Source organism: Melozone crissalis, unplaced genomic scaffold (assembly GCF_028551555.1).
Source record: "Melozone crissalis strain CALT ecotype California unplaced genomic scaffold, PUWL_Pcris_2 ptg000023l_1, whole genome shotgun sequence".
In the NCBI taxonomy this organism is placed as follows: Eukaryota; Metazoa; Chordata; class Aves; order Passeriformes; family Passerellidae; genus Melozone; species Melozone crissalis.
The window spans coordinates 13,493,568-13,519,728 of NW_026535801.1; the positions used below are offsets into that span (position 1 = coordinate 13,493,568).

The 26,161-nt window shown below is 40.4% G+C and overlaps 1 protein-coding gene across 10 annotated transcripts in view; it reads right to left on the reverse strand.

Annotated features, from left to right (window-relative positions):
* Positions 1 to 26,161, reverse strand: part of ANKRD44 (ankyrin repeat domain 44) — a 131,872-nt gene that overhangs the window by 7,281 nt on the left and 98,430 nt on the right. For 4 of the 10 annotated variants that reach the window (XM_054278474.1, XM_054278476.1, XM_054278469.1 and 1 more), the window contains exons 15-27: positions 25,235 to 25,318; positions 24,158 to 24,269; positions 18,854 to 18,880; positions 13,246 to 13,317; positions 11,648 to 11,849; positions 7,812 to 7,890; positions 6,632 to 6,749; positions 5,777 to 5,993; positions 5,054 to 5,141; positions 4,105 to 4,188; positions 2,759 to 2,904; positions 1,867 to 1,949; positions 655 to 737 (exon numbers count right to left, since the gene is read on the reverse strand). In XM_054278474.1, coding sequence (XP_054134449.1) covers positions 655 to 737; positions 1,867 to 1,949; positions 2,759 to 2,904; positions 4,105 to 4,188; positions 5,054 to 5,141; positions 5,777 to 5,993; positions 6,632 to 6,749; positions 7,812 to 7,890; positions 11,648 to 11,849; positions 13,246 to 13,317; positions 18,854 to 18,880; positions 24,158 to 24,269; positions 25,235 to 25,318 — 1,395 coding nt within the window. The remainder of the gene's footprint in view (positions 1 to 654; positions 738 to 1,866; positions 1,950 to 2,758; positions 2,905 to 4,104; positions 4,189 to 5,053; positions 5,142 to 5,776; positions 5,994 to 6,631; positions 6,750 to 7,811; positions 7,891 to 11,647; positions 11,850 to 13,245; positions 13,318 to 18,853; positions 18,881 to 24,157; positions 24,270 to 25,234; positions 25,319 to 26,161) is intronic. The other 6 variants (XM_054278479.1, XM_054278475.1, XM_054278478.1 and 3 more) reach the window with 3 other exon arrangements.

Here is a 26,161-nt window from a genome sequence, read left to right on the forward strand (position 1 = left end):
CAGCTGGAAATAAAAAATAGCCTTTGGTTTGCTCCTTTCCTGGCCCAACACCCAATGCTCTGGTTTGGGGACAGCTAGCAGGACAGGAAAAACATTTTCAAGTTGGAAGAAGGGGAAAACAGGGCTAAGACGGAATAAATTCATCTGCAAGCTCTAGGTGATCTGCCACCTGAACTCATGGTTGGATCTCCTGTGGTGGGATTCCCCCATGCCAATAACCAGTTGCAGCTGATGACATATGCTATGGACAGAAGTTGCACATAAAATATCACCTAAAAAACCTTCAGAGAACTAAATGTACCACCTTAAGCCTAAGTAAGTCTAAATAATTTTTTTAAATTTAGGGTGAAGTTCACTAGAAAATGCCAGATATATACTTACATGTTCACATTATTAACAGACATTTTGATATAATCTTTAAATAAATAACCTTGTATAATTTTTCAACCAGATCATGCATAGAAATGGCACAAACAGAATCAAAATTAAAAGTGAGAGTGCGATACAATTTGGGTCTTTTTCAAGGGAAAGCATTCCAAAAAATCAGAAATTAACTTTACTGTTCTATTAAGTAATCTGAGACATGAATTTGAAATGGTAAGCTGGAATATTCTGGTAAATCAGCTGAATTTGAGAGGATCAGGCTATACTTACGTCTGCAATGCATTATTTTTTGCATTAATAAGGCTCTGTTCTTGGATCTTGTCAAGTATTAACAAGGCACATTTTTCATGACCCTGTAGTCAGGGAAAAAACCCAAAAGTGTTAATTTGCTGAGGAGTTTGAAATTGAGGCAAAAAGAAATGTTACATAATAAAAGTGAAATTTAATAACTCAACTTGAAATACAAAAGATGCTGCTCAGTAAGCCTGTGTAGAAGGTGAACTAAGCGAGTCTTAAAATACCATTTGTGAACCACTACAAATGGGATGCTTTAGCACATTTAGAAATGTAGACATTCACCTGTCTTTCAACCCTGCATTCATTAAATATGAATTCACTTCCTCAGCTTTCAGAGGATGCTGTTTTCTCTTGAGTGAACATTCAGTGGATGATTTATCAGAACTGCACAGTGACAGAGAATGCTTTCATCTCAGAAACGAACACCACACTCTGTGGGTCTTTAAATGCCTTTCTGTATTATTAATAAGCTGCTAGAAAACCTCTTCAGTGTCAGAGAGCTCTAACAAAGGAACTTTGGGAATAATACAGATCCAGGCCTTATTTCTGATCCTGTTTCTGCACCGCAAGTTGTGCTGAGCCTACAGTCCTGGCAGGGGAAGAGCTGCCTGAAGGACCTTGAGAATTCAGCAAGGCTCATGTGTCTGCAGAAACTGGAGTAATATGATCACACTGGAATCCAATCTGTGGGTAGGAGCAAAAGGAAAGGGAATCCTCTGTGCATATTTTCTTGCAGAAATAGCAGTAGAAATTGGAATTAAGAGGAAGAAGGCTTAGGAAGAGACACCATCATCCATCTAATCAATATCTCTGGTTTTACTCCTGCTTTGTTAGGGGAAAATTTTGGTCTCCTTTCATATAAATGAAAAATAATTTTATTTTTCTTTATTATTGTACCTGTTAGGCTGTTTTACAGTGAGATTATCTGGTAAAGCCTTAAAGGGTTTCCTTTACTTCTTGTAGTGTCACTTACTTATGTTTCAGCTGTCATAAGAGCCATTCCTGTTTCTCAATAGACAACATTTTAAAACAGACAAGAGAAAAAGCCTGGAACAACTTTCTCTTCCTCACCACAACTGTGACCACCACATTTCCACTGCAGAAAAAACCTTGGGAGCATAAACACACACATACATTCATATGGACTGATGAGAATAAAAGCACAGAGAGGTGTGTTTGACTTACTTTACTGCTAGCCAAGTGCAAAGATGTATTCAACTCCTTATCTTTTAATGTCAGGTCAGCCTTGGCAATGTTCACCAAAAAGTCTGAGGTATAGAGTAGGAATCAATGAACAAACCCAATGGGAAGATGAACATGTCAAAAGAGAGGAAAAAATTACTATTTCAATATACATGTGCATAGAGGCTAATTAATTAAGTCTTTATATGATGTAAGCCTTATAATAATGAAATTAGTGAATGAGAACAGACTAATCTAGTGCAGTTAATCAGCAGACAAATGCAGAGCTAACAGCTTGTTTGTGGTGCCCCAAACTGTCATACATATATCCATCTTATTTATGAACTTCCCTATTTGCAGATCAGCAGTTTTAGCCTGAATCACTTCTGCCTCAGAATGACTGTAAATCCTGCTTTGAGAGGACTAAGGGAATATAAAGAACTTGGGGCGCAGCTGTGCTGTTGAAGCCAGAGAAAAGGGAGTTCTGCAAAGCCCATAAGGCCCCCAGTCAGTGTGCCTGTGGCACATAGTCTAGCCTGGAAAAAGCAGCTGCTGATAGCTGCCTTTTCAAGAAAGGGGCTTCCTATAAAACAGGATGGAAAAGCTTACATAATCTTTTTCATACATGCAGCTTTACTGCTCCTCAAAATCAAGGAAGTAAAGGAGAACAGAATTACTACTGCCCTCGTGCTCTTGGGAGGAAGAAAGACTCAAAATTGTTATTACACATGTTTGCCAAGACTGCAGAGAAGTAGTATTTTTAATGGATGAAAAGCTATCTTCCCGCAGAAGGATGTTATGCACACAAGCTATTTTCCTTGCTGAGTTTTGCCAGGGTTCCCCTGTGGGGCAGAAGCGCAGGACAGAGGGCAGGGCCAGGGCAGCAGTCACTCACCGACGGCGCCCAGGTGCCCGCCGTGCGCTGCCATCATGAGCGGTGTCCTGCCCGCGCGGTCGGCCGCGTTCACCCGCGCGCTGTGGCTCAGCAGCAGCTGCAGGCACTCCACGTGGTCAGCAAAGGCTGCGGCGTGCAGGGGAGTCCTGGGGAGCAACACCCACACAGCTACAGAGGGGCAACAGCCCCAGCTCCCCAAAAACCTCCACGTGCAAGAGGTTTTAGGGCTTTTCCCTATGGTGATAACTCGAATTTGATAAGAAGGCTGTAGTAGCAGCAGCTGAAGTAAGTTAAATAATATTGCCAGTCTCCAAAGGTGGATATGATAGTATGGAGATATGACACTGTGAAGAATCTCAGCCTATTTATTTTAATAGAGCATATTGTGTGACATGAAAAGCAGTACAATCCCTCGTCCCTATTAATCTGATTTTACCTTTTTTTTTAGCAAGCCTCAGTTGGGAAGAACTATCGGAAAAGAACAGATCCATTATTTTAAAAATTGAATATTTTGAATTGTAGTCAAAGACACTGCAGCAACAAGCCACAAGTGACTGCAGTACTATAAAAAGGCAGAAGGAGTTCAATCCACTTTGAAGGTTATCAGTTTCTATAAGACAAAGACATTGGAATTCATTCTCTGTGGCTCTTTGGCATTTTGGGTCAGAAGGGTGACTACTAGCGATGAAAGATAGTTCGTACACAGCCCAGCTCAGTGCTGCTTCTGTTTTGCTTATCAGCAAAGGTGAGGTGCTCTTATCCTCACAGAATTATGTAATTACTGAGGGTATTAAATTTGTTCTAATCAAAGAAAACAAGAAGCGTTCACTTTTTAGAATTTTAGCAATTTTAAGTAAATATATACATATATGGTGAGGAGATTCTCAATGTGACAAATGACGGATTGGGCTGAATGCCCATCTCTTGCTGTAATGGTTTTCGTTTCCTGGGTAGATATTCTCAGCTGTATGCCCTGAGAATGCCAACATAACGTCGAAACCATTAATGAAATACTTTTCTGTATGTACTTAGTATCACTCCATTTAGCAAAGATAAATGTGTTTTAACATTTAGCAAAGAAAACAGATCCAGGGAAACAGCCTATAGCCATAGCTGTTCTAAACAAACAAAATACTATTACTTTTATATTTTTTCATATGCACTCTGACATTGAATACTTCATATTCTTGCTTCAAGTGAGACACCTTTTAGCTGTGCTGTGGTGTAAACTGCTGTCTGAAAGAGTCAGCATGACAAATCTTAAGGATTAGTGCCAGAGGTTCAGAAAGAACTATGAAAATTACTAAATGGAGTCGTGAGATGCAATCTGTCCAAGGAACCATTACCTTCCTTTGTCATCCTCACAGTTGACAATGCTGGCGTCGATGGCTCCGATGAGTAGTGATGCGCAGTTTTCATGATCATTGATTCTGCCAAAGAAAATACATTTTTAAAAGGCCATGTCTACGTATTTTTTCACTTTCCAATATTGGTTTACTTGATTTCCCATTAGTATTTCTTAGTGGTTATTTCTAAGTTACCCTAATATGCCTTTGTCTTAATGCTTTTAGTCACACTTCTGCATATTCATAATTTCTCCATTTAACCAAACTACATCTGCTACGATGGATTTCAGTCTCTAAAGCAAAGCTGATCCTTAATTCACTATGCACCAAGGTAATTTCCAAGTCCAGAACAAAGCTAGGATTAAACCCTTAATATCTTAAAATCCTTAGCCTGTATGTCAAACACCCCTGGGCCTGGAACGCACTCAGTCAGAGACACTTACATAAAGAGAGATTTATTCTAATGTTTAAGGTACTGAAATCCACATCTCTTCCAACTCATACATTTAGTACTTTGATTTGATGGATGTGTTCAATTAACACTTTTTCTGGGTTTTGCTAATTTGTCTCATTTCTTTATGAAAATGAACAGCATTTAGTAAACAGTAGTAGACAAACAGTATAGGTAACACACTTCCATATTGGATTAAAAGCTATTTTCGTTTTAAATTTGCACACATGCTTAAACTGCACACATTTTATTAGTCTTGAAAATTGCATACTCATTTAAAATAAAGTGAATACTGAATTTTTTTTCAAAGCTATTAGTAGAAATTCTGATTTAAAATATTATGTTTCAGCCACAAAGAATTTTATTTCAAATGATCAGCTTTAAAATCATTTGCTCATGCAAATAATTTCCAAAAAAGCTTGCTTTATTCTCATACTGCTACTTTCTGCAGACATATCCTAAAGCAACACTCAGTTGTTCCTGGAGATTTCTACTTACACAGCACAGTGCAATGGAGAGAAGCTATTACCATAGAACTTGTGGAAAAGTTTTTGTTCCAATAGTACCTCTATGCAGTTTTCATGACCTGTGAAAGAGCAGATATTTCACAGTGTTGCACAAAGCAGGTAGTTCACTTAATTCATATTAGGCTTACACAGGTTGGAATCTAAAACTTTTAAGATCAAAATTGAACATGATGTGTATATAAGCTCTTACGTCATAAATCAGAGGATTTTTAAATTTTATGGCAGCAGCAAGAGAGATCTGGGCTAATATTAGCATTTATTAAGAAAAAAGGAAAGCAAAAAAGCTCTTTTTAATGTGATGTCGTGTACGTTGCATTACATCCAAAGCTTAAATGTCAATACTGAGAAGCTTTATCCTTATATCAAGCAACAAGTTCAGATTATCCATTTTAGAATAATTGGTTCAGTTCAGAATATCCATCTATTCACATGGTCTCTTGCACCAAGAGCTCAAAGGAGCATTCCTGGTCACACAGAAATCAATTTCAGCATGGACATGAATAAACCCAGAATTTCATCCTGGCTTCTTGTGACTTGGAGCAGACGAGCCTCAAAGTCCCTGGGAGCTACGAACTGAAGGGTGCACACAGCAAATGCTAATACAGGCAGCACACAGGGGTAATTTGCCTCTTCATTTCAAGCTCCAGGAGATGTCCCCAAGCTGACCTGGGCAGCAGCCCCAGCAGAGCCTCACCATTGTAGGAAGCCCAGTGCAGGGGTGTGTAGCCCTGGTTGTCCTTGAGGCTGCAGTCCTCCTCGGCCAGTGCCACCTGCAGTAACTCGCTCAGCCACGTGGCGTGACCCCGAGCTGCTGCAAAGTGCAGAGGGGTCCTGCCTCTGGCATCCTTACACAAAATGGAGACTTCTTTCTCTAACAGCATCTGAACACATTCTTCATGCCCAGTCATGATCTGGCAACAAAGAAAGGAGTACAGAGGTTGATGTAACACAGATTCTTGCCCCGGAAATATGGAATGTGATTGACACCCGTGAACATGAAATGTGTGGATGGGATTCAGCAGGCAGAGATGAGAGCCCCTTTGCTCACCTGCTGAACTGCTCTGTGCAGTTACCATAAAGTTCTGCATAAATGTCATTCCTTGCATCAGCTCCACATTGGGTAGGAAGCTAGACTTAGCTAGGAAAGTCAGCTTAGTCAAGCTGGATTAGAAAATATTATATCTGCCTAGCAAAAACTTACAGGACTTACTTGCACCATTCCAAGAAAAATGAAAGTAACTACTGACCAGTTCTTTCAAATAAATTATTTTCAGAATTCTTAAGCTGGTCAGTTACAAGAATAATGACTACTATTGCAAAGTGTCTAAAGGAAAAAAAAAAGTGGTCTAATCATTACTAATTAACACAAATGTGAAATAAAAGCAAAGCATTACTAAGAGCAGATCTGTCTTGCTTTATATCTCATTGATTATGCTTGGTCATGTTTCCAGTCATTTACAGTGTTCTCTAGATTTAAACATCCCTCTACTTCTAAGCGAGTTGTAGTCACAGTAAAACAAATAATAAAGGATTATAAAAATTAAGTCACCCCTCGATGTAAAGCTGTGCATCCCAGGAGATCAGCTGCATCTACAGATGCTTCTTTTTCAAGTAATAAAGAAACAGCATCAATGTGCCCATATGCCACTGCAAGCATTAATGGAGTTCTAGGGAAAGAAAAGAAAACCAGAGCAGTCAGAGCTATAAAATGGGATACTATTTGTCCCTGCTAACTTACACAGAGAAATCAGGAAGCCCTGCATTTCTTGCCACTCCTACCCATGAACCCACTTCTTTTCCCCATACCCATATATGACACCCAAGTGAAAACCTTTAGTATGAAATTATTGAGACGTTTAACAACCAACTGCCAGGACTGAAATAGTAACAAGCCCACTTGTAAGCAGTTTACAGAGCAACACCATTCAAGACAATCTGTTCTCTTAATAACCTAGAATTACTGTCACCTCCAGTGACACAAGAGTTTTACAATACCAAGTCTTGTGAATGCATGTCCTTGCTAGTTACCAAGATGACAATGACCCAAAGTATTTCTTTTGCAAATGCTGCACATTTGCTTAAAGAGGATGAAGGGACATGAGGGAAATATTCAAGCTAAAATTTAGACTAACATGTCTTTCATTTGTTTCTGAAAGAGATCTATTCTCCATCTGTTTCTAGGCAGACTAATAGCATTTAAAATTAAATGTGCAGACGTTATATGTACAACATTATATGTTCCAGACACCCCAGATGAGTTTCTTAAACCATTCACATTTTCACTTTAAAAATATATCTTATTTTCCCTCTATAACTGCCATTTAGGAAGCGGTGAAGCTTTTGTAGGAACATCTCAGATGCATGTGTCACCTCAAATAAACACTGTGTCCTACTGCACCAGTCTAATGCACCAAATAAACCCTAGAATAGCAATGTTTTAGAAAGAAGAAGACTTTATAGAAACATCTCAGGAGCCTGTTCAGTTTTTATTGAATCTGGCCCACAACATCTATAAAAGACTGTGCAAAGTATGAAGCAGAGGCTAAGATTAATGATTGGTCCTTTCCACATGGCTTACATCAACTGAATGTGTACTTTGTAATCTCTGCCAAATTCTATGAGGAGAGGTGCAGGAAATACAGTATTTCAAGTAAGTACTTTTTTGTGAGAAATATGAGATGCTGTTTGAATTACAGAGCTGAAAAAAAAAGCCCCCAAAGAAAACTTACTGTCCTTTGGCGTCTGTCACATCAGGGTTGTCTGCCACCTCCAGCAACAACCGTAAACAAGGTGTATGGCCATTAATGACTGTAAAGGAAAAAAACTGTGTTTCATTTCATGGAATGCTTAGGGATAAGAAATGCCCTTATAAACAAGGAAAATACTCCACCATATAACAGGTCAACATTCGCCCAATTTTTATTTAATTTGTGCCAGTGAAATGGTGAGCTGTTTTTCCCTTAACCTCATGAAGATGAGTACTTGTTCTCTTAGATACAAAAATCCCAAATGAGTAAAACAGAAATTGTGATATTCTCTTCTGAGAAGATTTCTACTAAAGCAGACAGCATTTCAAAATCCCCCAGACTGAGCAGGCAGGCAATGCTTTCTGTGCTCAGGGCTGGAACACAGTAGGAAGTACATTGTCAAGGCTCCTTAATTTTATGTGCACTGTACAAGTGAGTACTTCAGTGCTGCTAGGAAAAAAAAGAAATCCATAAAGAATGACCAATGATACAAATGTCAAATTCATAAAAGCACGTAACACCAGAGACTAAAATTCCCTTTGAGATTATCCATTTTATCAAAAAGAGACTTATCAAAACATTTGGGTTTAGTGGTGTTTGGAGTTTTTGCTGGGGGAGGATATTTTGGGGGGTTTTTTTGGGTTTTGGTTTTTTTTGGGTTTTTTTATGTAACCCATTGCTGCTAGGAAACAGCTTTGAGTCTCTACATTCTGTAGGGCCTGACACTGAATCCCATCTGTGTGTCAGCTGCCTTTAAGGCTTCAGACTTTCATGGGATGAAGAGACAGATATTTTCTTCTTTGAAAAACAATTCCTGTGCTCAGTGGATACACGTTGTGTTCTTATTACAGCAAGTCATGCATTCACACTGCCTACACCCTGTGGGCTGAGGCAAAACCCTTGGACACCACCTATGTCACATCATGCTGGCAGAGAAACCGGTGCACATCATCACATTCAAATTACTCATCCAAAAATAATCCTACTTGATTTACACCCAGAAAAATAAAAGGCATTTTTAGTTATTTACCACTAAGTAATGACATATAGATAACATGTAAACAGTTCTGCAGGGCTGGTGATTCACTGGCTTGAGGTGGGGAAATAAAGGTCTGTTCTTTCTCCCATCAGGAAGAAGAGAAATCATAATTTGTTCACAAAGATGTGTGAAAATTATTTTGGTAAATGAGTTTTAGAACAGATTCTCCCAGAAACTCCTAGGAGCTGACCCAGTGATTGCTAAGCATTACAGACCCTGCAGGGAACATTAGTTTTGCCAACAGACCCACAACACTAACACCAGGGGAACACTTGCAATGGATTCCCCAGGCTAGCCAGAGGAGAGGCTGGTGGTAATAAAATGACACAGGGAACATATCATTTGGGCAAAAGAAATTCTCCATATTATGAGGCCAGAGGAAATCTGTTACTTCATGGGGACAGTCAGAAAAAAGAAACACTTAATTAGTGTGAGTTCTCAAGTCACAAATCCCTTTACTGACACAAACATGCAGAATTCTGTCATCCAGTCCACCACTGAGGCCTCCTGAGCTCAGTGCTCAGCAACTGTGCCGGTGTAATGAGGAGCAATGAGGGCAGACAAGTTTAAGGGGATGGACACACACTTTCTTCTTGTTTCTTCCCAGTGCAGCACGAGCAAGTGCTCATTCTGTGTGTGCAGATGCACGCTGGCACTCCGGGGAATAATGCAGCCAGAATTCTGCTGGATTTCTCAGGAGGCACCCGCTGACCTCGCACACCTGCAGCACGGACTCGGAACGTGCAGCAGCTCCCAGCAGGTGGCACCAGCCTTGCTCCAACACTCCTCACCAAAGTGCTTCCCTGGAAACATGGAAATGGGCATCCTGCAGGGGGATGCCTGGAGCAGGGGGTGGTAAAGCAGGAGCTTTACTCCAGAGATCATTTCCACAGAACTCTACAGAGCTTTTGAGTGAAGGGTTCTAAACGTTGTCTTAATGAATATTTACCTGAAGTGCACTTAACTCACATTTGAAAGCTTTCAAATTCATGCCAGTGGTGAATCTCCTTTACTAAAGAGTTCAAATACTCAACCCATCTGTGCATTACTTTCCATTCTGCTCCAGGTACATGTTCCCTTTTGTGCCTTATTCCTGGGTAGGATTTTTTGCCTTTTTTCATGGTTGGACTTTTTGTATATGTGTTTGTTTTTATGACATATCTATCTGACTTATTTTGCTTCACTGCAAATTTAAAGAACAATTTATTTATACTCCTGGGAATTTTTTTTCAGTCTGAGAAGCAAAAGGCATAATGCACCAGAAAAGTCTGCAATGAAGCTTCCCACTTGTTGCATGTGGAAGGTACTCAATACTACAGTGATGGTGGTGATTCAAACAAAAACAAATTAAAAGGGGGTGGGGGGAACACAATCTGAAATTATGTGAAGGTAAGAAAGGTGTGTATTAAAATAACATCTTCTATTCAACAAATGTACTCGATTTATTCAACAGATTAGTATTTTAAGTCAGAGCTGCTAACAAAAATATGGCTTTGTTACCATTCACTGAAGAACCTTTAGTACTGAAGAACCTTTACAGTTCAGTTGTGATAGCTGGAAACTTACGTCACTCTAACCACATTTTTAAATAAATGCAAATCTTTGCTGTAGTGATGACGTTCCAGACCAAGTCACACCTTGTTCACATCACATCCCAAGATATGTTTGAAGTAACTACAGGGAAAGCTCTTGACTACCACAGCTTAGTTTTCTGGTAGCACTAATATTGATTTCAATTAATCAAACCATCAGTATTTATCATGGGGAGAAATGTGCTGAGTTCTGGTGCAAAGTTTAAGCAGACAGGAAGCATTTTTAGTATGCAGCGTGGGTCTATCATGAGCATTTCCTTCAGTACTGCAGACAAAATTGCTAAGTCTATTTGACCTCATGTTTCGAGGTTGCACTAACATGATCACACACAGAGAATAAACTGATACTACAGAATATATATGCATTTCAGCAAGATTAAAAAGACAATTAAGTCTGGTCCTGAATGAATTATCCACGTGGTATTAATTTTCCTTCCCACTAGAGGCCACTGCTACCCTGCACGGAGCCCCTCCTGGAACAGCACAGGAGACACATTCCCTTTGGCACCTCTCCATATTTACCTGACAGGTACCTGTCAAATAATAACCTTCAAATCAGTGACAAAGTCTACATTTCCCAGCTCATTTTGCATGTTACATAATTAACACCCCACACATGAGGAAAGGAGCAGGCTGCCAGCAAGTGCAAGTTTGCAGGCTGGCTCAGGAGGAGGAGCCTGAAAGAGGGGGGTGAATTTCTGTGGTGCTGCCACTGCAATGGGTGCAAGTTTTGAACACCAGAACATTTTCATTGCCAATCAGAGCCCACATTTATTTTTCAACATTTCTTCCAAAGGAGAAGCAGCGAGGCAAGTGTTCCCTCCTCCCTTGATTATTTGGCTGAAGAAGCAGCAGGAGAAGGTGTCATGAGGGAAACATCACACCTCCTGAAGAGTAGGTGGTGACAGAGAGGGGCAAGCAGGTAAGGGCAGAGCAGTAGTGGTATGCAAAAATATGGGATTCTGTATGAGGGAGGACTGAACCACAGGGGTAGAGGAGAAAAAGATGAATGAAACAGTAGAAAAATGGTTTAAATGTACAACATCAGCAAAGAAGTATCACTCCTCAGGACATGTGGGAATGTTCTTCCCTTTAGAAGAAGTGTGCATAGCAACAGCAGGTAAGTAAATGTACCTGCTTCAGTTGGGAGGGTTCATACCACAGGGGCAGCATAAGATCCCACTCACCTGAGGCATGGAGGGGGGTCCTTTTGGTGACATTGTCCTTTACAGTGACAGAAGCACCCTGGCTGATGAGAGCTTCCACACACTCTGCATGTCCTCTGAATGCAGCCAAGTCCAGAGCAGTGCGTCCCTTGTCATCCTTGATATCCAGATCCACCAGAGACTGCAGAAGCACCTCCAGAGCTTGATGATGACCATTATAGGCCTAGAATTATGAAATGTGTCATGTAAAGGACACAATTCCATCTTTCAAAGACCTTTCCCATAAATTCTGAATAAAATCCAGCCCTTTCAATGTCTCCTAAAGACAACAGAAATCAGTTTTATCGATTCCTTATGACTCTCTCTTCAGCCTGAAAGGATTTTTCCAAATTACATTGTACCCAAGAAATTAAAAAATTCCTAGAGTTTAGGAAAAGAAATTATGATTCTTGATTTGCTCTAACCTTCTAGTACAACCCAAAGTGAGGAAATTTCAGGCAATAATTTGCCAAGCCAGCACAGGTCAATCAGCAATTCATTTTTTACATGCTACATGTATCTGACAGGAAAACATTTGCTTCAAAAACCAGATTCACTAGAGAGCTCCATGGATTATCACCTGACTGGTGCTGAATTCAACACATGTGCTGGTCTCCAACTAAACAAAAGCAATTCCCAAACCAGATTTTTGTGCAAATATAAACACAAACTTGACCTGCTGTTTACAGCTGATGCTTCACAGAGAATTCCTGCCAGCAGGATCATTTGGTAGAACAACTACAGTGGACAGGCAGATGCACTCCCAGACCTACAGCCACCCTGGGGCCAACAGCACAAACAGGGGTGGCATTGCAAAACCCCAGTGGATAGTGCCAGAAATTGGAAAGGTTTTGTTCAGCTTTATAGGGCCTGCCCTCCTCTCCTCCACTGTCATACTCAGAGCATCCTTTTTATTTACACCCACTTGTATAGTTAGTGTTATCAGAGTTGAAGATGTGAACTCTCCATGCCTAAAGACATTCGAAATGTGATGGGGCACAGCCCTGAAAATATCTGCTCTAGCTGATTCTACTTTTACCACAGAGGTGGGACTCGATCTCCAGAGGTCCATGTCAACCACAACAACCCCAGCTATTCTGTGATTGTGCACAAGGGAACTGGGAAGAGGAATCATGAACCTTGAGCTCTTGGGACAGGGAAGAAGTTGTTATTTCTGAGGCCACCTCTACTGGATCCTGTCCCACACCCTGCTGTGTACCAAACATTTTTTTTGCACTGCACCTCTCCACCAGAACATCAGAGAATCTCATTCCATGAGCAAAGCCTAGGCTCAAGCTTTGGCCACATATTTATAACCTAGTTCTAAATACAAGTGTGAATTTCCATTTAATTTCACTTCAGTGTCTGTGTCATCTTCCTACCCAAGTGTTAGAGTCAGGAAGAGCCAAGAGCTTCAACTGCCTAAAATTTAACTAACGATTCCAGCCCAGAACCTGGGTTTGTTACATCCCTTCCCACCTTTTTCAAAACAAGCCCACAATTAAACTTGCTTCAAAGACAGAGATTAAGGAACTATTCTAGGAGATACTGATCAAATGCTTTACACATCTCGTACTTACAGCTAAATGCAAAGGACTTTTTGTAGCTGCAGAATCAGATTCCTCAAATATATTGTTGGTTTTTTCCAGAAGCTGGGAAGAAAAAAAATAAAGTCTTAAAACATTTTTACATGAGACAGGATAAATTTTCATGGGCTATAAATCTATAAATCAGCAAAGATGCATTTTGGCCACAGTAATTATTGAAGGATTGCAAAGTATTTTCAAGCTTTTCTGCACAGGGTAAAGCAATAAAACCAGCTTAAAATCTTGTCATGAACATCCTTACCCTGATTAATTAGTTTCCATGAAATCCTGGGCCATGCTTGGGTGAGAAAGGAGCCCTTAAAACAATGGATTTGTGGAATAGAGCCCTCAGTAAATTTACATTGGAGAAAGCTCAGTTTCATGATTATACAGCATGTGCAAGCCATGTCTGATACAGTGTTTTGGGTAATTCTGACACATAATTAGCACTGGGAATAATTATAACTGAGCTGTGAATCACTGATAAATTATAAAATTGACTGAAAGAACAATCTGCTCCTGCAATGACAGTCTTCCAAAATGCAACATGTCCCTGAACTCTTACAAGCATCCAGTGATATCTAGTAACAAATTTGTATAATCCTCTTCATTTTACAGCTTAAAACCAAGGACATTTCCATCCATCTAGAAGGAGGAGCTGTGGAAAAGCACCACTCCACAACAGGACATGAACCCTGACAACTTATCCAGCTGAGGCTGCAAAGAAAATCATGCACAGTGTTAAGAATACTACTGACAATTCAACAATTGCTGAGTGGCACTGCTCATGTGCTTGGCCTTTTGCTTAATCATTACTCAGAGTTAGTCTCCAAAAGCCTTTGGGATTGGAAATTAACATTCTACAGAAAATCACCAATGGGAGGCTGTATAAAAGGCATAAAAGCATGACAGTCAGCTAAAACAGACTTGGAATTTTTCTAAGGCTAGAAGTACATTTTTCAGTCTTTTTCAAGGTTTTTCACTTGGTTGGTTGGCTGGTTTGGTTTCTGGGGTTTTTTTTAGACACTAAGGAATTAATCAAAAGACTGAAAAATAATAAAGTATGTCAGGTTTTTTACAATCTAGACAATTTTAGGCTATGACAACATGGAAAATTCTCCAAAGAGACCACAAAAGGCTACAGGGGGTTTTGCCTGTGCTGCAAGATGATGCCATATTCCTAAACAATGATCTAGGCCTGAACTTTTGGTGTAATAACTTAGTCTACAATTAAAATTAGCCTTAATAATGCATAAGGTGTTACTAATCTCTTATCCTGAATCCTCTGGAAAAGCTAGAAAATTAGGCAACAATTTAATTTACTTGTATATTTTGTGCCTAGCAATATGTCAAGACTATGTGTTGATAAAAATCATAAGCAGGTAGGTGTGTGTATTAGCAGGTAATGCAAATTTTAACACTTCCCTGCAGCTAAGAGGAAAAAAAAAAAAATCAAGCCTCCCACCAGTTTCTTGGTAGGTTTGGGGCAGAGTTAAGAAACTCATTTGGTGCTGCCATGTGGAACCACCTCCAGTTAAAACACTGTTCTTCTCTTATATAAGAGAGCTGTGAACAGGATGAAGCTGTAGCCAGCTATGAATACACAAATGCATCTGATTTTCTCCAGTGAGTAAACAAGCTAAAAAATCCCACTAAACAAAGCCAAGCACTAAGCCTGTTCCCCTGCCTACCTGATACTGGCCTTTGGTCTGTGTCCATGAGGCCAGCACAGCAGACTAATTTAATAATTTTTAATTATATTTATCATCACCATGCTGAAATTCCAGGATCAAAATCATAATAAGTAAATACTTCCCTTCACCTGTCAGAAGGCTCCAAAAGTCTCCAGGAACAAGGCAGATAATTGCCTTTCAAACAGATGAAAAAAACCACAGAGAAAATTGACAAAATTAAGGCTCTAAAGGCACAAATTGTGGGATTGGAGAGCCCCTCACAAAAGGCATCTCCATGGCTTAGTCAAAGCAGACCAGGCTTAATGAGCTTATTAGTCATAAGGCTGAATATCTTCATCAGAAAGTCAAGTGCAAACAAGAATTTGATGGCAAACCTGGAAGCTTTCAGAAACAGAGCCATACACTGCAAGAGGAGAAATTATAAAGGAGAAAGAGAAGAGAAGATAAAAGACACAGCACTAATAATGTTTTTGGCATTCCTAGTCAAGCATTGGTTTTTAACAATTAGGTCACTTGAATGATAAATGTAATGTAGAAAGAGATAAAAAATACCAAGTCCAAGTCACCAAGAAATCCTCCAGTTTTACCAGTGTTTCCATGGTTCTAAGGATGCTTTTATAGTAAATTACATGTATTTGCTATAATAACACATAGAACAGTGAGTCCTTCGGGGACTCTAGCTCCATTATACTTGGAAGAAGCTATCCATAGTTGCATCTGTTTTTAAAAAGGTAAATTTATCATTGAGATTCATTTATTCTGGCAGCCATGGAAGCTTAAATCCCACAGAGCTCACAGAGCAGTCCCAGCATGTCTGCTGTGCTGCAATCCATCCCTGCCTGTGGAGCTGCACTTCACCAAAGACACACAAATAAGCATGAATTGCCAACAGTTTATGGTTACTGGGGGCTGACTGGACAATGTCCCAGCATACTGCATTTCTATTTTTTTGAGATTTAAAAGTTTGCCTTGTAGCAGATTGCATTTCTCTGTGTTGACTGCCACAGATTTCAGATGGATGTCAGAAATCTGCTAAGACCCCGCATGAGAGGGGCTCTTCCCTGTGGGCAGGTCAGAACCTTTCTGAAGAGAAGGGCATCCTTCTTCTCTTTCTGCCTCTTGGGAATCCCCAGCATGATCCTTTCACTTCCTGTGACAGCATCATTTAATACTGCAAGTAACCTTGTGAAGTCTTCTTCAGACTCAGGAACATGAATGCTTTGGGAGATGCAGACTAAGATAAAACATCAATTATTCAGTTCTAGTCTTACAAACTAACAGCACTACAAGGTTACTATTATAAACTCTCTTCTCTTCCCCAGTTCAGCATGAAGATGAATAACTTTTACAGTTCACACCATTTCATTTGTGCAGCAAGGGTATTTACAGGCATAAGAGGATTTACTGCCTGATTTTATTCTGTGGTTATAATAAATTACTCTATAGCAGGATACAGTGTGGGCTCCCCCCTTCATTTTTGGGGCATTCAGATATGCCAGTTAATGAGTCAGGATACTTCCTATGATTGTCCTCATAATATATGCTAAAATTCAGCTCTGGTATTAAAAAAACAAAAAAAAAGCAGCTTCATGGAGCATGTCAGTAATTTAAAATTACCATAAAGCAGAAAAAGTGATAATACTTTCATCATGCATAAAAGGTTTAAGCTGCACTTTTCAAAGCAAGAGTCAAAAGAAAGTCCAAGCCATAGACAATGAAACAATGGGAACTATGGAACTATCTCAGACCTTCCAAGAGAACAGAATGTGTGAATCTGTCCAAGCCATCATGCACAGGCACCTCCAGGCACAGCCACTGCAGTGCACTCCCAATAGGTATGTCCCAGGTTTGTGCTACCTGGCACTGAAGTTAAAGGGACTTTTCTTTGAGAGTTTTACTGTTTATTAAAGCAGCTTTGACATCCCAACACACACCCTGGCAGTACTGCTGGTGAGCCCCTGCAGTTTGGTGCCATTCACGCCAATTGTAAAATGGCAAAGCATTAGATTGGCTGTGTATATTCTAAAAATGGCCTTTACTCTGAAAAGTTATTCATCTAACACTGTTCAGATATATCCACACATGTGAAGAGCTGATCAAAAGGCAATAAAGACAAAAGAAATAGTTGGAATTCTGCAGTGATGCTGCTGATCACTCACAAGGTCATTCAGAAGTGGCTACTGGTCACGATTTTTAATGTCACTTTCAGAATTGAATACAAATATATGAGCTAGGTGTCACTTTGCACCTCATATGTCCTGATAAATTGGAACAGATAATTGTCTCTGCTCTGGGAAAACATGCCACCAGCAGCTTTTTTTAAATAAAGGCTTTTCCAGCAAGTAGCCAGGACAAGATTGAAAACCCTCATCAGTTGTTTCTGATGATACAGAAAAGAGCAGTAAAATGAACCTCTTCACTACTTTATCTCTAATCAGGGAAGTACATTTTAAAAATCTCAGAATTATTCCTAATTGATGAAAAATTCAAAGGTGAAGTGGCACAAATATATCCTCAGGGGAACGAGCAATCCTGTAAGCTCTCTCCATTTTCAGAAATAAACACGATCAAATTAGTTTAATTTGATCAGGTTAAAACCAATGTGCCTCTTAACCTAGTGCTGATGCTTTCCTAAGATCAGGCTTTAAAAATCCAATTCATCAGTACTGGCATCAATTTCACTCACATGCACAGATATGAGTGAAGTTAAATTAAGCGAGAAGTATTTTCACCAGAGCTCAGGGTGAGCCTGAAGAGATGTGTGAGTAGCTCTGTGCAAGTACTCCAGTACAAAGTTTAACTATTCAATACCCAGCAGAGCAGTCACCACCATGCAAACAGGACACTTACCTGGCATGTCAGAGAACACTGTTCAGGGCTTTAAACATATCTAAGTCTGAAACTCGAGCAGCCTCCAGGCCCTGGGCTGTTCTCAGCTGGGGATCTGATCTTCCCTGGGAGCTCTTCCCCTCCATACAAAATCATTTCATGTTAAGCCACAGGAGTGCCATACTCAGTGGCTCATAGGGACAGGTGATTGTCACCCAATGAGTGTTTAAACAATGCAGAACAGCTCCAAATGAGAGTGAGAGCTCACCCCCAGCACCAGCCTGCATAATGTGTGGGTTACTCCTCGGGATGTAGAAGTCCAATTCCTTTGTCAGTCAGAGCAGAGATCTGAACCTGGGACTGTCACACTCAAATCCCATATATCATGTTTCTTTCTGGCCAGAAATTCTACCTCAGAGGTTCTGTAAAACCTCACAGTTTGCTTTAAGGACTCTCTTTTGCAAAATCATACAGGTGTGCAAAAGGTATAGGAGGGCTTATATTTAGAGAAATTATTAAACGTTTCCTCTTTAGATAGAAAACTTGAGGACTGGTGAAATACAGTGACAGTCTATTTTTAAAATGTGCATTTCAGTGTTATTTTTGCTACTCTCCTCTCATTTGAGCCTCTACTCTGAAACACACACAAGTACTTTTTAAATTCAAGCTCGCTTGAAGCCACGTAATTTACATTTCCTCTCCAAAACACTTTAAAATTGGCCACAAACTTCCAGAAAACAGCCAAGTGTGGTTCCATTTCACATTGCCAAATGCAAGGTTACTTTAACATCCAGGGAAGTGTCATGCCAGCCAGGTACGTGCACTGGCCTCACAGCCCCTGAGACTGACTGAGGAGAAGCAAAAGCCTTGAGCAAAGCTGGAGCCTGCAAGCAGCAGGAAGAAGGAATTCCAATGGAAGCAGAAGCAGCACACATGCAATTGCTTCAAGTACATGGCATGCTGGTTAAGAGTTGTGATTCTTCTTCCTCAGGCTTCACCAGAGTGAATACAAGGATTTGCAAAATACTAAGAAGTTGAAATAAAGATACACAACATGCAATCGCTTTTCATTTACTCACTATATCCAAGGGAGTTTTGCTTCCAATCTAATTAAAAATGTCAATTAGAATGAGAATAATTAAAGACAGAAACACCCAAGTGTAATGGTAATCTGAAAATGTTTCTTGGTTTATTTTTCCTGTACAATAACTGCATTGCAAGCAGCGCATGAACAGGACCATGGACCCGAGCCTGTGTGTCCCATTCCTGCACTGTCCACACCCAGCAGAAATACTCCTGGAGCAATGACACCACAGCCACTGTGGATGGATATCAGGTACATTAATTCATAAGGCAGGAAGGAAGAGGGGAGAATAATGACAGTGTTTAAGATCCATCTCCTCAATTGACAAAACACAGATCAACAGATATATAATACACACACACACAGTGGGAGGCTTTGCTTAATGAAGTGAGATTGCTTTGCAAACCTACAAATACCAATAAACCAGTGACAGTTTCTGTTTAAAAGTCTGCTCATGCAGGCAAACATCTTGCCTTGGATAAATAAACCTGACTGCACCCCTAAAATCCCAGTGACCACAGCTCTGAGAGCCTAATACTCTAATGCAATGCAATATGCCTTGATCAAATGTCCTTTTCTTTGGATTCAGTAGATTTGAGGGAGCCAGATATTCTTCACATATAACATTTAAACACCACACACACAGATACACAGAAAGGTATTTCAGGGAATGGCAGAAGTCCACAATCTCTTTCCTAACTGAAGGAAAAATGTCTCCTGAAGTTCTGCAGTGGCCTTGCTGTTCTCTGTCAAAAGGGTGTCTTGCTTCTCCACCCCAGGAAAATAAAAACACAGACTAAAAAAGACAAGATGTGTCAGAGAGACAGAAAATAAACCCCAGAGATGCTAAGCAATACTCTATCCTAAAAGGCAAAGTGCCAGCAGGGTGCCAGGGCAAACAGTAAATTCCTGCCCTTGTTGATTTCCTAAGCAGCATTAGCTTTTTAGAAAACATTTTTAGAATCCAAATTATCTGCTTTCCAAAACGTAAAATCTAAGACAAATTGCACTTCTATAAACTAACTTATATCAGTGTATCTAGCCTATATGGGCTCCTACTGATTATTTAAACAGTGGGTCTAGGCACATATTGCACAAATGCTGACATCAAAGCTCAACCAATTAAATCAGTCTACTGTGATTTGGGGGATTCTACAACTGACAGACAAATTAGGTGTATTAAAGTTCTTTTTGAGCATTAAGTTCCTAAGTTGTTCTCCTTTTCAGAACCACTTAAGTTAATGACTTTGTGCTTCTCTGCTCCACATGGAAAAGCTCTCATAGACACAGGTAGAAAGTAATTCCTCACACAAAACACTGCTGCCCCTGGCTCAGACAACATGATCCCTTTAAGAAAGAGGGTGTTGGTTGTGGAGACAGACAGGCAACCATGAAGGAGAAAACCCAGGTTGTTTCCCCTGAATAAAGAGATCTGGGTCAGAAGGAGGTCCAGGGGCTGCCACTGGACGAGCACTGGAGCCAGAACCCCATGTGGAAAAAGCTTTTTACCACCTATCCCAGCCCTGCTGTGAGTCACTTATCAGTAATTACCAGGTCCTGCTCTCAGATGGATGAATGAACACATTTGTGTTGGTAGGAGACAGGTAATTAGCAGCAGCCACACTGGAGATTTATGGAGTCAGTGATTGCAATTTCTCCCCAGGTTAAGGAGCCAAGTGTCTGAAGGCGTGGCTTATCTGCCTTGCAGTGCAGAGCTGCTCTGATAAAGGTGCTCCGCAGCTCTCCATTCCCAGTGTGTGCTGGCCACACACCTCCCTCAGCCCCTGCTCCCCAGCACACACAGAGGGATTTGCCTTTTCTTCTGGGCACAGCTTTTGGTTAAACCATGCTCTCCTCCCGTTCTTAAATGATTTAGCCCCTGTGACAATTCCATTTCTGTTAGTCAAAGAGGGAATCACCTTTGCTGATGGAATAAAGAGAAGAGCAGGTTAAAAGAAAAAGTACCCATAATTTCTTACAGTCAGAGAAGAGATTTCACTGGAGGAGACAGGCATTTCATTCTGTTTGGTCTAGCATTGCACAGAAACCTGGTTTTATCAGCACAAAGTGCTTGACTGTCTCTCCAGGTAGAATTCTAATGTGAAATTACAATTTAAATTCCACTCTTTTTACACCAATAAAGCTCTTGTGATAAGAGATCATTTCAATGTAAAAAACCCCACAATATTTTTCCTTTTTTCAAAGGAGTTTGGTGATGGGATCAGCACTAAAATACGAGGTAGCAGTGATGACCAGTGTCACTGACTGCCAACAGCAAAGTCAGCCCCAGCCTAAACAAACCTGAGGTTATTTCTGGAAGCAGGAAGGCAGGTGGGAGTTCCAGTGGCTTGCAAGCACACATGCCCACCATTCAGCCTCTATGAATGGCTCCCTACTGATGGAGAGACAGCTGAGGAATCAGCTTCCACTCTTCTCTTTTAGCAACACCACATCATTCATTGCAGGGCAACTACCCCACTAATGTTCCAGACAACCTAAAGGTCCTCCAGGAAAAAGCTTCTCCTGTTGAGCTCTGTGGTTGAACACACAGAACATAAATTTGGTTTGGGTCAAAGATATGACCTTTTCACTCTTAATCCTTATTTCTCCCAATACCTCCCCACAAAGAAATGTAGCTAAGTTCCATCCAAGGTATTGGACTCATGGGAAACACAAAAGTCAAAGAATGAAAACATGTTTCTATAGATAAACCAGTCCTTCCCTAACTGCATTCAAATGTGTAAATATTTTATAATGCTGACAAACTGTGGTGCTTAGAGCACAGACCAAATTGCCCAGTGAAGGAAACTCCACTGCATAACACACCTTTTTCTGTGGGCCTACTTTTAAAAGTGAACATTTCTTTAGAAAGAAGTTCTCTTAAATACCTACTAAAAAACTGTGGGGGAGGGGGGAAGGCAAATAAAAAATAATCTTACAAGGTCTTTTACAAACTTGGCATATTCTGGAACACCAAAATAATTCCCTAACATTTTGCTGAAGTCAGGTATTGTGTATGTAGAGAAATACTAGTAATCATGATTCATAGAAAAACAAGATTATTGTTGCACCCATCTTGACTTAGTTTGACCACAATTAAAGCTCCATATTTTAGATGAACTCTTTCCTCTCACAAGTTTTAGGCCCATAAAGAACTGTCTTGTTCTAGGCAAGATAATTCCTAGATATTTTCATTGATCAGCTATCAATAATAAACAAAAACATTCACCCAGGGAATAAAATAGTAAAATAACAGCTAATATGGCACTGAAAAATAATGGTTTATTTACATAATCCCACCTGACTTTGCTTTCAGCCCTTTTGCCTTTTATCCTGAATCCCAGCATAGCAAAGAAATCAGTGTAATGGTGGTGCCTGTATCAACTAGTTAGAGTTATCAAATGTAAAGTTGTTAAACTCAGGACCTGGTAACTCATGACAAAAAAAAACTGAGTCAGCTTCTTCTGCCAGTGGGTGCAAAGATGACAGATCCTGGTCCTGCTGCTGGATGAGCACAAATGCTTTCTGACACATTTACCCTTTGTATTCCAGAGAGAAAATGGCATGCCTGTTACCCTCCAAACACCAATGGAAAAATCCTGGTTCCCCAAATGGAAAAATCCTGGCACCCCAGCACAAAACACTGATCCTGTGCATGCAGAGGACTCAAATTTGTGGCAGTTGTTTTTCACCACTGTACACAGAACAGCTGTGTGACTCTAACTCTGTAAATGATGCTTGACCTTGGTTTTCCATACAGCAGCTTTAGTCACAAATACAGGAAGACTGTCAGGGAAGAACTTGGAGTTTTTCTGCCTGAATACAGAACATTTGCTGCACAGCTGTCTCTGGCCCACCAGATTAAAAGAAAACCCAACACCTCTGACACGCACTGCATTCCCAGCTCTTCCTTCTGTCTGCCCAGCCTAAGCAATGCCAGGATTTGACAGCAGACCATTGCCTGCAACTGAGATGTGCAGAAAATGTGCCCAGCCACAAGCACAAGAGAAGAGAGGGGGCCTTGCTCTGCGCCCAGTCTGTGCCTCACAGCACACAGGGACTGACAGGGAGGCTGAAAGAGAATCCCCAGTGAAGATGCTGCCCCTCCAGCCCCACAGGCACCAGAGATCAGTGCCAGGAGAAGGCAAGGCCAAACTCACTGCCACAGGCAACAAGGAGCAGTGCTATTTAAAGTGTCCTAAATATACATGCTTGCAGGTGGGAGCTAAAAAAGCTCAACACCCCACCTGGAATTCTGCCCCAGGCCTGCCCTGGCAGAGCTACTGCCCCAGGTTTCCAAGCCGCTGGAACCAGCTGCAGCATTTTCCTGTTGTGGCACGTGTGGTGTGAAAGCAGCATGTGCTGTGCAGAGCTCCTTCTCAATAACCAAATACTTGACTCTTCAACACAGAAAGAGAGAACCAAACAACACGTAACACTAAACAACACACAGTGTTCTCACTAAAGCATAAATAGCTATACAATTTTCCAATTGGAGCTTAGTTTTTGGAAGCAATGAAAGTCGATTTATATGCAATATATACTATTATATAGCCTATATAATGTATATAGTAATAATATAATATATATAATTTTGGATCATCCTGTATATAAAACAGTTAACTCTCACCTTAATGACACTTTAACAAGTCAGATACATCTATAAATCCATTCTATACATTTCCCAAATCCAATGTTTGGCTAAAAATTGTTGGCATCTTAGAAGATGCAATTACTAATCACTCAGACCCAGAATATTAAAAAAGGAATTAAAAAAAATTCAAAAAAACCCCAAAATTCTCAGCTGCTTTGCATATAAGGTTGATTGATCTTGATTATGGTAACTTTATCAGTGTTGCCATTGTTGTGCCAGAGACAAAAAAGGAACTGCAGGTATGAAGAAAAAGTTATTTACTCTCTCAATATGCAGGTCAGACAAAGTGCCAGGTGGATCAGGCACATTCACTGTCATTTACCAGGAACTGTCCCTTACTCCTGGCACTTAGGCATACACTGGGAGTATTTTGATCACACTTAAAATTAATTTGTGCATACATAAACTCCACTCAAAGACAACCCTTAAGCACCAGGTTTTGGAATTAGGACTTGATTATCAAGATAAACATACTTTTAAGATACATCTGGGTGCAAATATTTGTGTTTACTGCCCCATATTTCAGGTTTCTACGGATTTCTTACTATCCAAAGAGCCCCAGTAGTGGCCATGGGGGGAGTTGCCCATCCTGGCACAGGCACATTCCCGACCAGCAGACAGGGAAGCCCCAAGGCAGGCACTCACCAGCTCCAGGCACTGCCGGTGCCCGTAGGCAGCCGCGTAGTGCACGGTGTTGTAGCCCTCCTTGTCCTGGATGGAGGGGTTGGCATCGTTCTGCAGAAGGAACTCGAGACACCTGTGGACAATTCACTGGGTAAATGTGGGCTCACAAGGTTTAACAGCTCATCCCTCGCTGCAGCTGGAAGTGGCACTGAAAACTGGCAGTGAATCCTGTACTTTGAGCAGCAAATCACTTCTCACCAATAGCTCCTCACATTCACCATGTTTTTAAACAGAAAATCCCCACTTGTCTTTGAAGATCAACTTCATGGAAAAGATCTTCATCCTAACTCTTGTGGTTACTCTAGATTACAAAATTGATTTTCTGTTACAAAACCTGAAAGCTTCTGTGCACATGACATAAACAGCCTAGAACTGCTACTCCTCACACAAAAACTCAGATATCAAACCATCAGTCTCCAAACATGCACTAGGGCAGGCTGGAGAAAAAAGATTTAATTAAGTTACATTAACATATTCTTGTCATTGGTTTTTTTTTCAATAATGTTTTTCAAAAGATCTCTTTTGCTCTTTCTAGCTCTTGCCACTTTCTCTTATACCATCAAGATACTGTCATTTTGTTATTAGTACTTCCTTGCCTAGCCTGTAATCTGGAGTGAATGTAAGGCCATTATATAATAAAGGGGATTTTTTTTAAAAAAACCATTAAGCAGATACATGAAAATGTTAATCCAAGTGAATGCATTGAGAAAGCCATTGGCTACTTCTTTTTGCAACGTACACACTGCATGACACTAAAGACACTGCGTGATACTAAAGCACGTGATATTAAAGAATTATAAAATTACTGAGGCTGTACATCTTCCATTAAAAACAGCAACAAGCACAGAAACAGAAATATCAGGGACTATTTGCACAGAGAAAAGCAGGGAGCTTTTTCCTTTAGGTTAGCCCTCATCAAAGCCAAGCATTGTTTTCAGCAGAGCAAAGAACAAGCAAGAGCAGAGTGTAAGGCTGCAAGCCAAAGCTGTGGCATTCTCCAGGAATGAAGTTTAACTGCATTTGTGACACCAAACTTACAATGCAGCTTCTTTTTCCTTCATCTCAGTGGCTCTTTCAAGTTCTTCAGCATTTTCATGGGAGTTACCTAAAATATTCTTTCTTCTTAGCACAGAGGACAGAAAAATGCAACTTATTCTCAAAATACCACACCGGTGATTTTGATGCAGTCTGCTTCCCACCCCCAACCTCCTCTTCAAGGAGCTGACTTCCTCCAGCCAGCGATGAGGATTACACAAGTTGTTGCAGCAATGTTGTGCACTTTTTTCCTTTCCAGAGTAACTCAGGAATACTACACCTTACTTCCTCCTGCAGTAAGCTGCTGGTTCTTCTCTAGCATTTAGGATTTAGAGCAACTTTAATCACTGATACTAAATCACTGTCTCGAGTCTGCATTAGCTGACTGGCCTCACTTTCTGTCAAATATCTCGGCAACACTGTGTGATCTCGGTCAGGTTCTTCTCCCTGCTCATTAACTACCCACATCCAGAGTTAATGATGAATATTCTTTGGAATGAGATCGCCTGACCTTGCAAGTTTTTTGACATTCAGCAGGAAAAAAAAAAGATTTGCTGACCTATAAAATCATGGTCTGCAAATAGCATTTGATCTATGTAATAAGGCTTCTTCCAGAACATCTCAAACCGAAAAATTAAACGAGAAGACAGCATCACCACATCAGAATCAATTTAGGTTTGGATTGTGAGGACAAATACAAGCCATATACTTCTTCCAAAGTTCAGGATGTGACTAAAATAAGCTTTTTTTTTTTTTTTTTTAATGAGGGATAAAAGTAGTAACATCCTGAAGTTAACCAAGAGCTTGTTTAAATGCAGGAACCTCACCTACCAAGAACCAAAAGCTGAAAAACACACTGAATCATCATTCTCAACCCCCCCAAGTAACACCTCACCCTGGTAAGACAGAATTAGAAACAGGCAGTGGTGA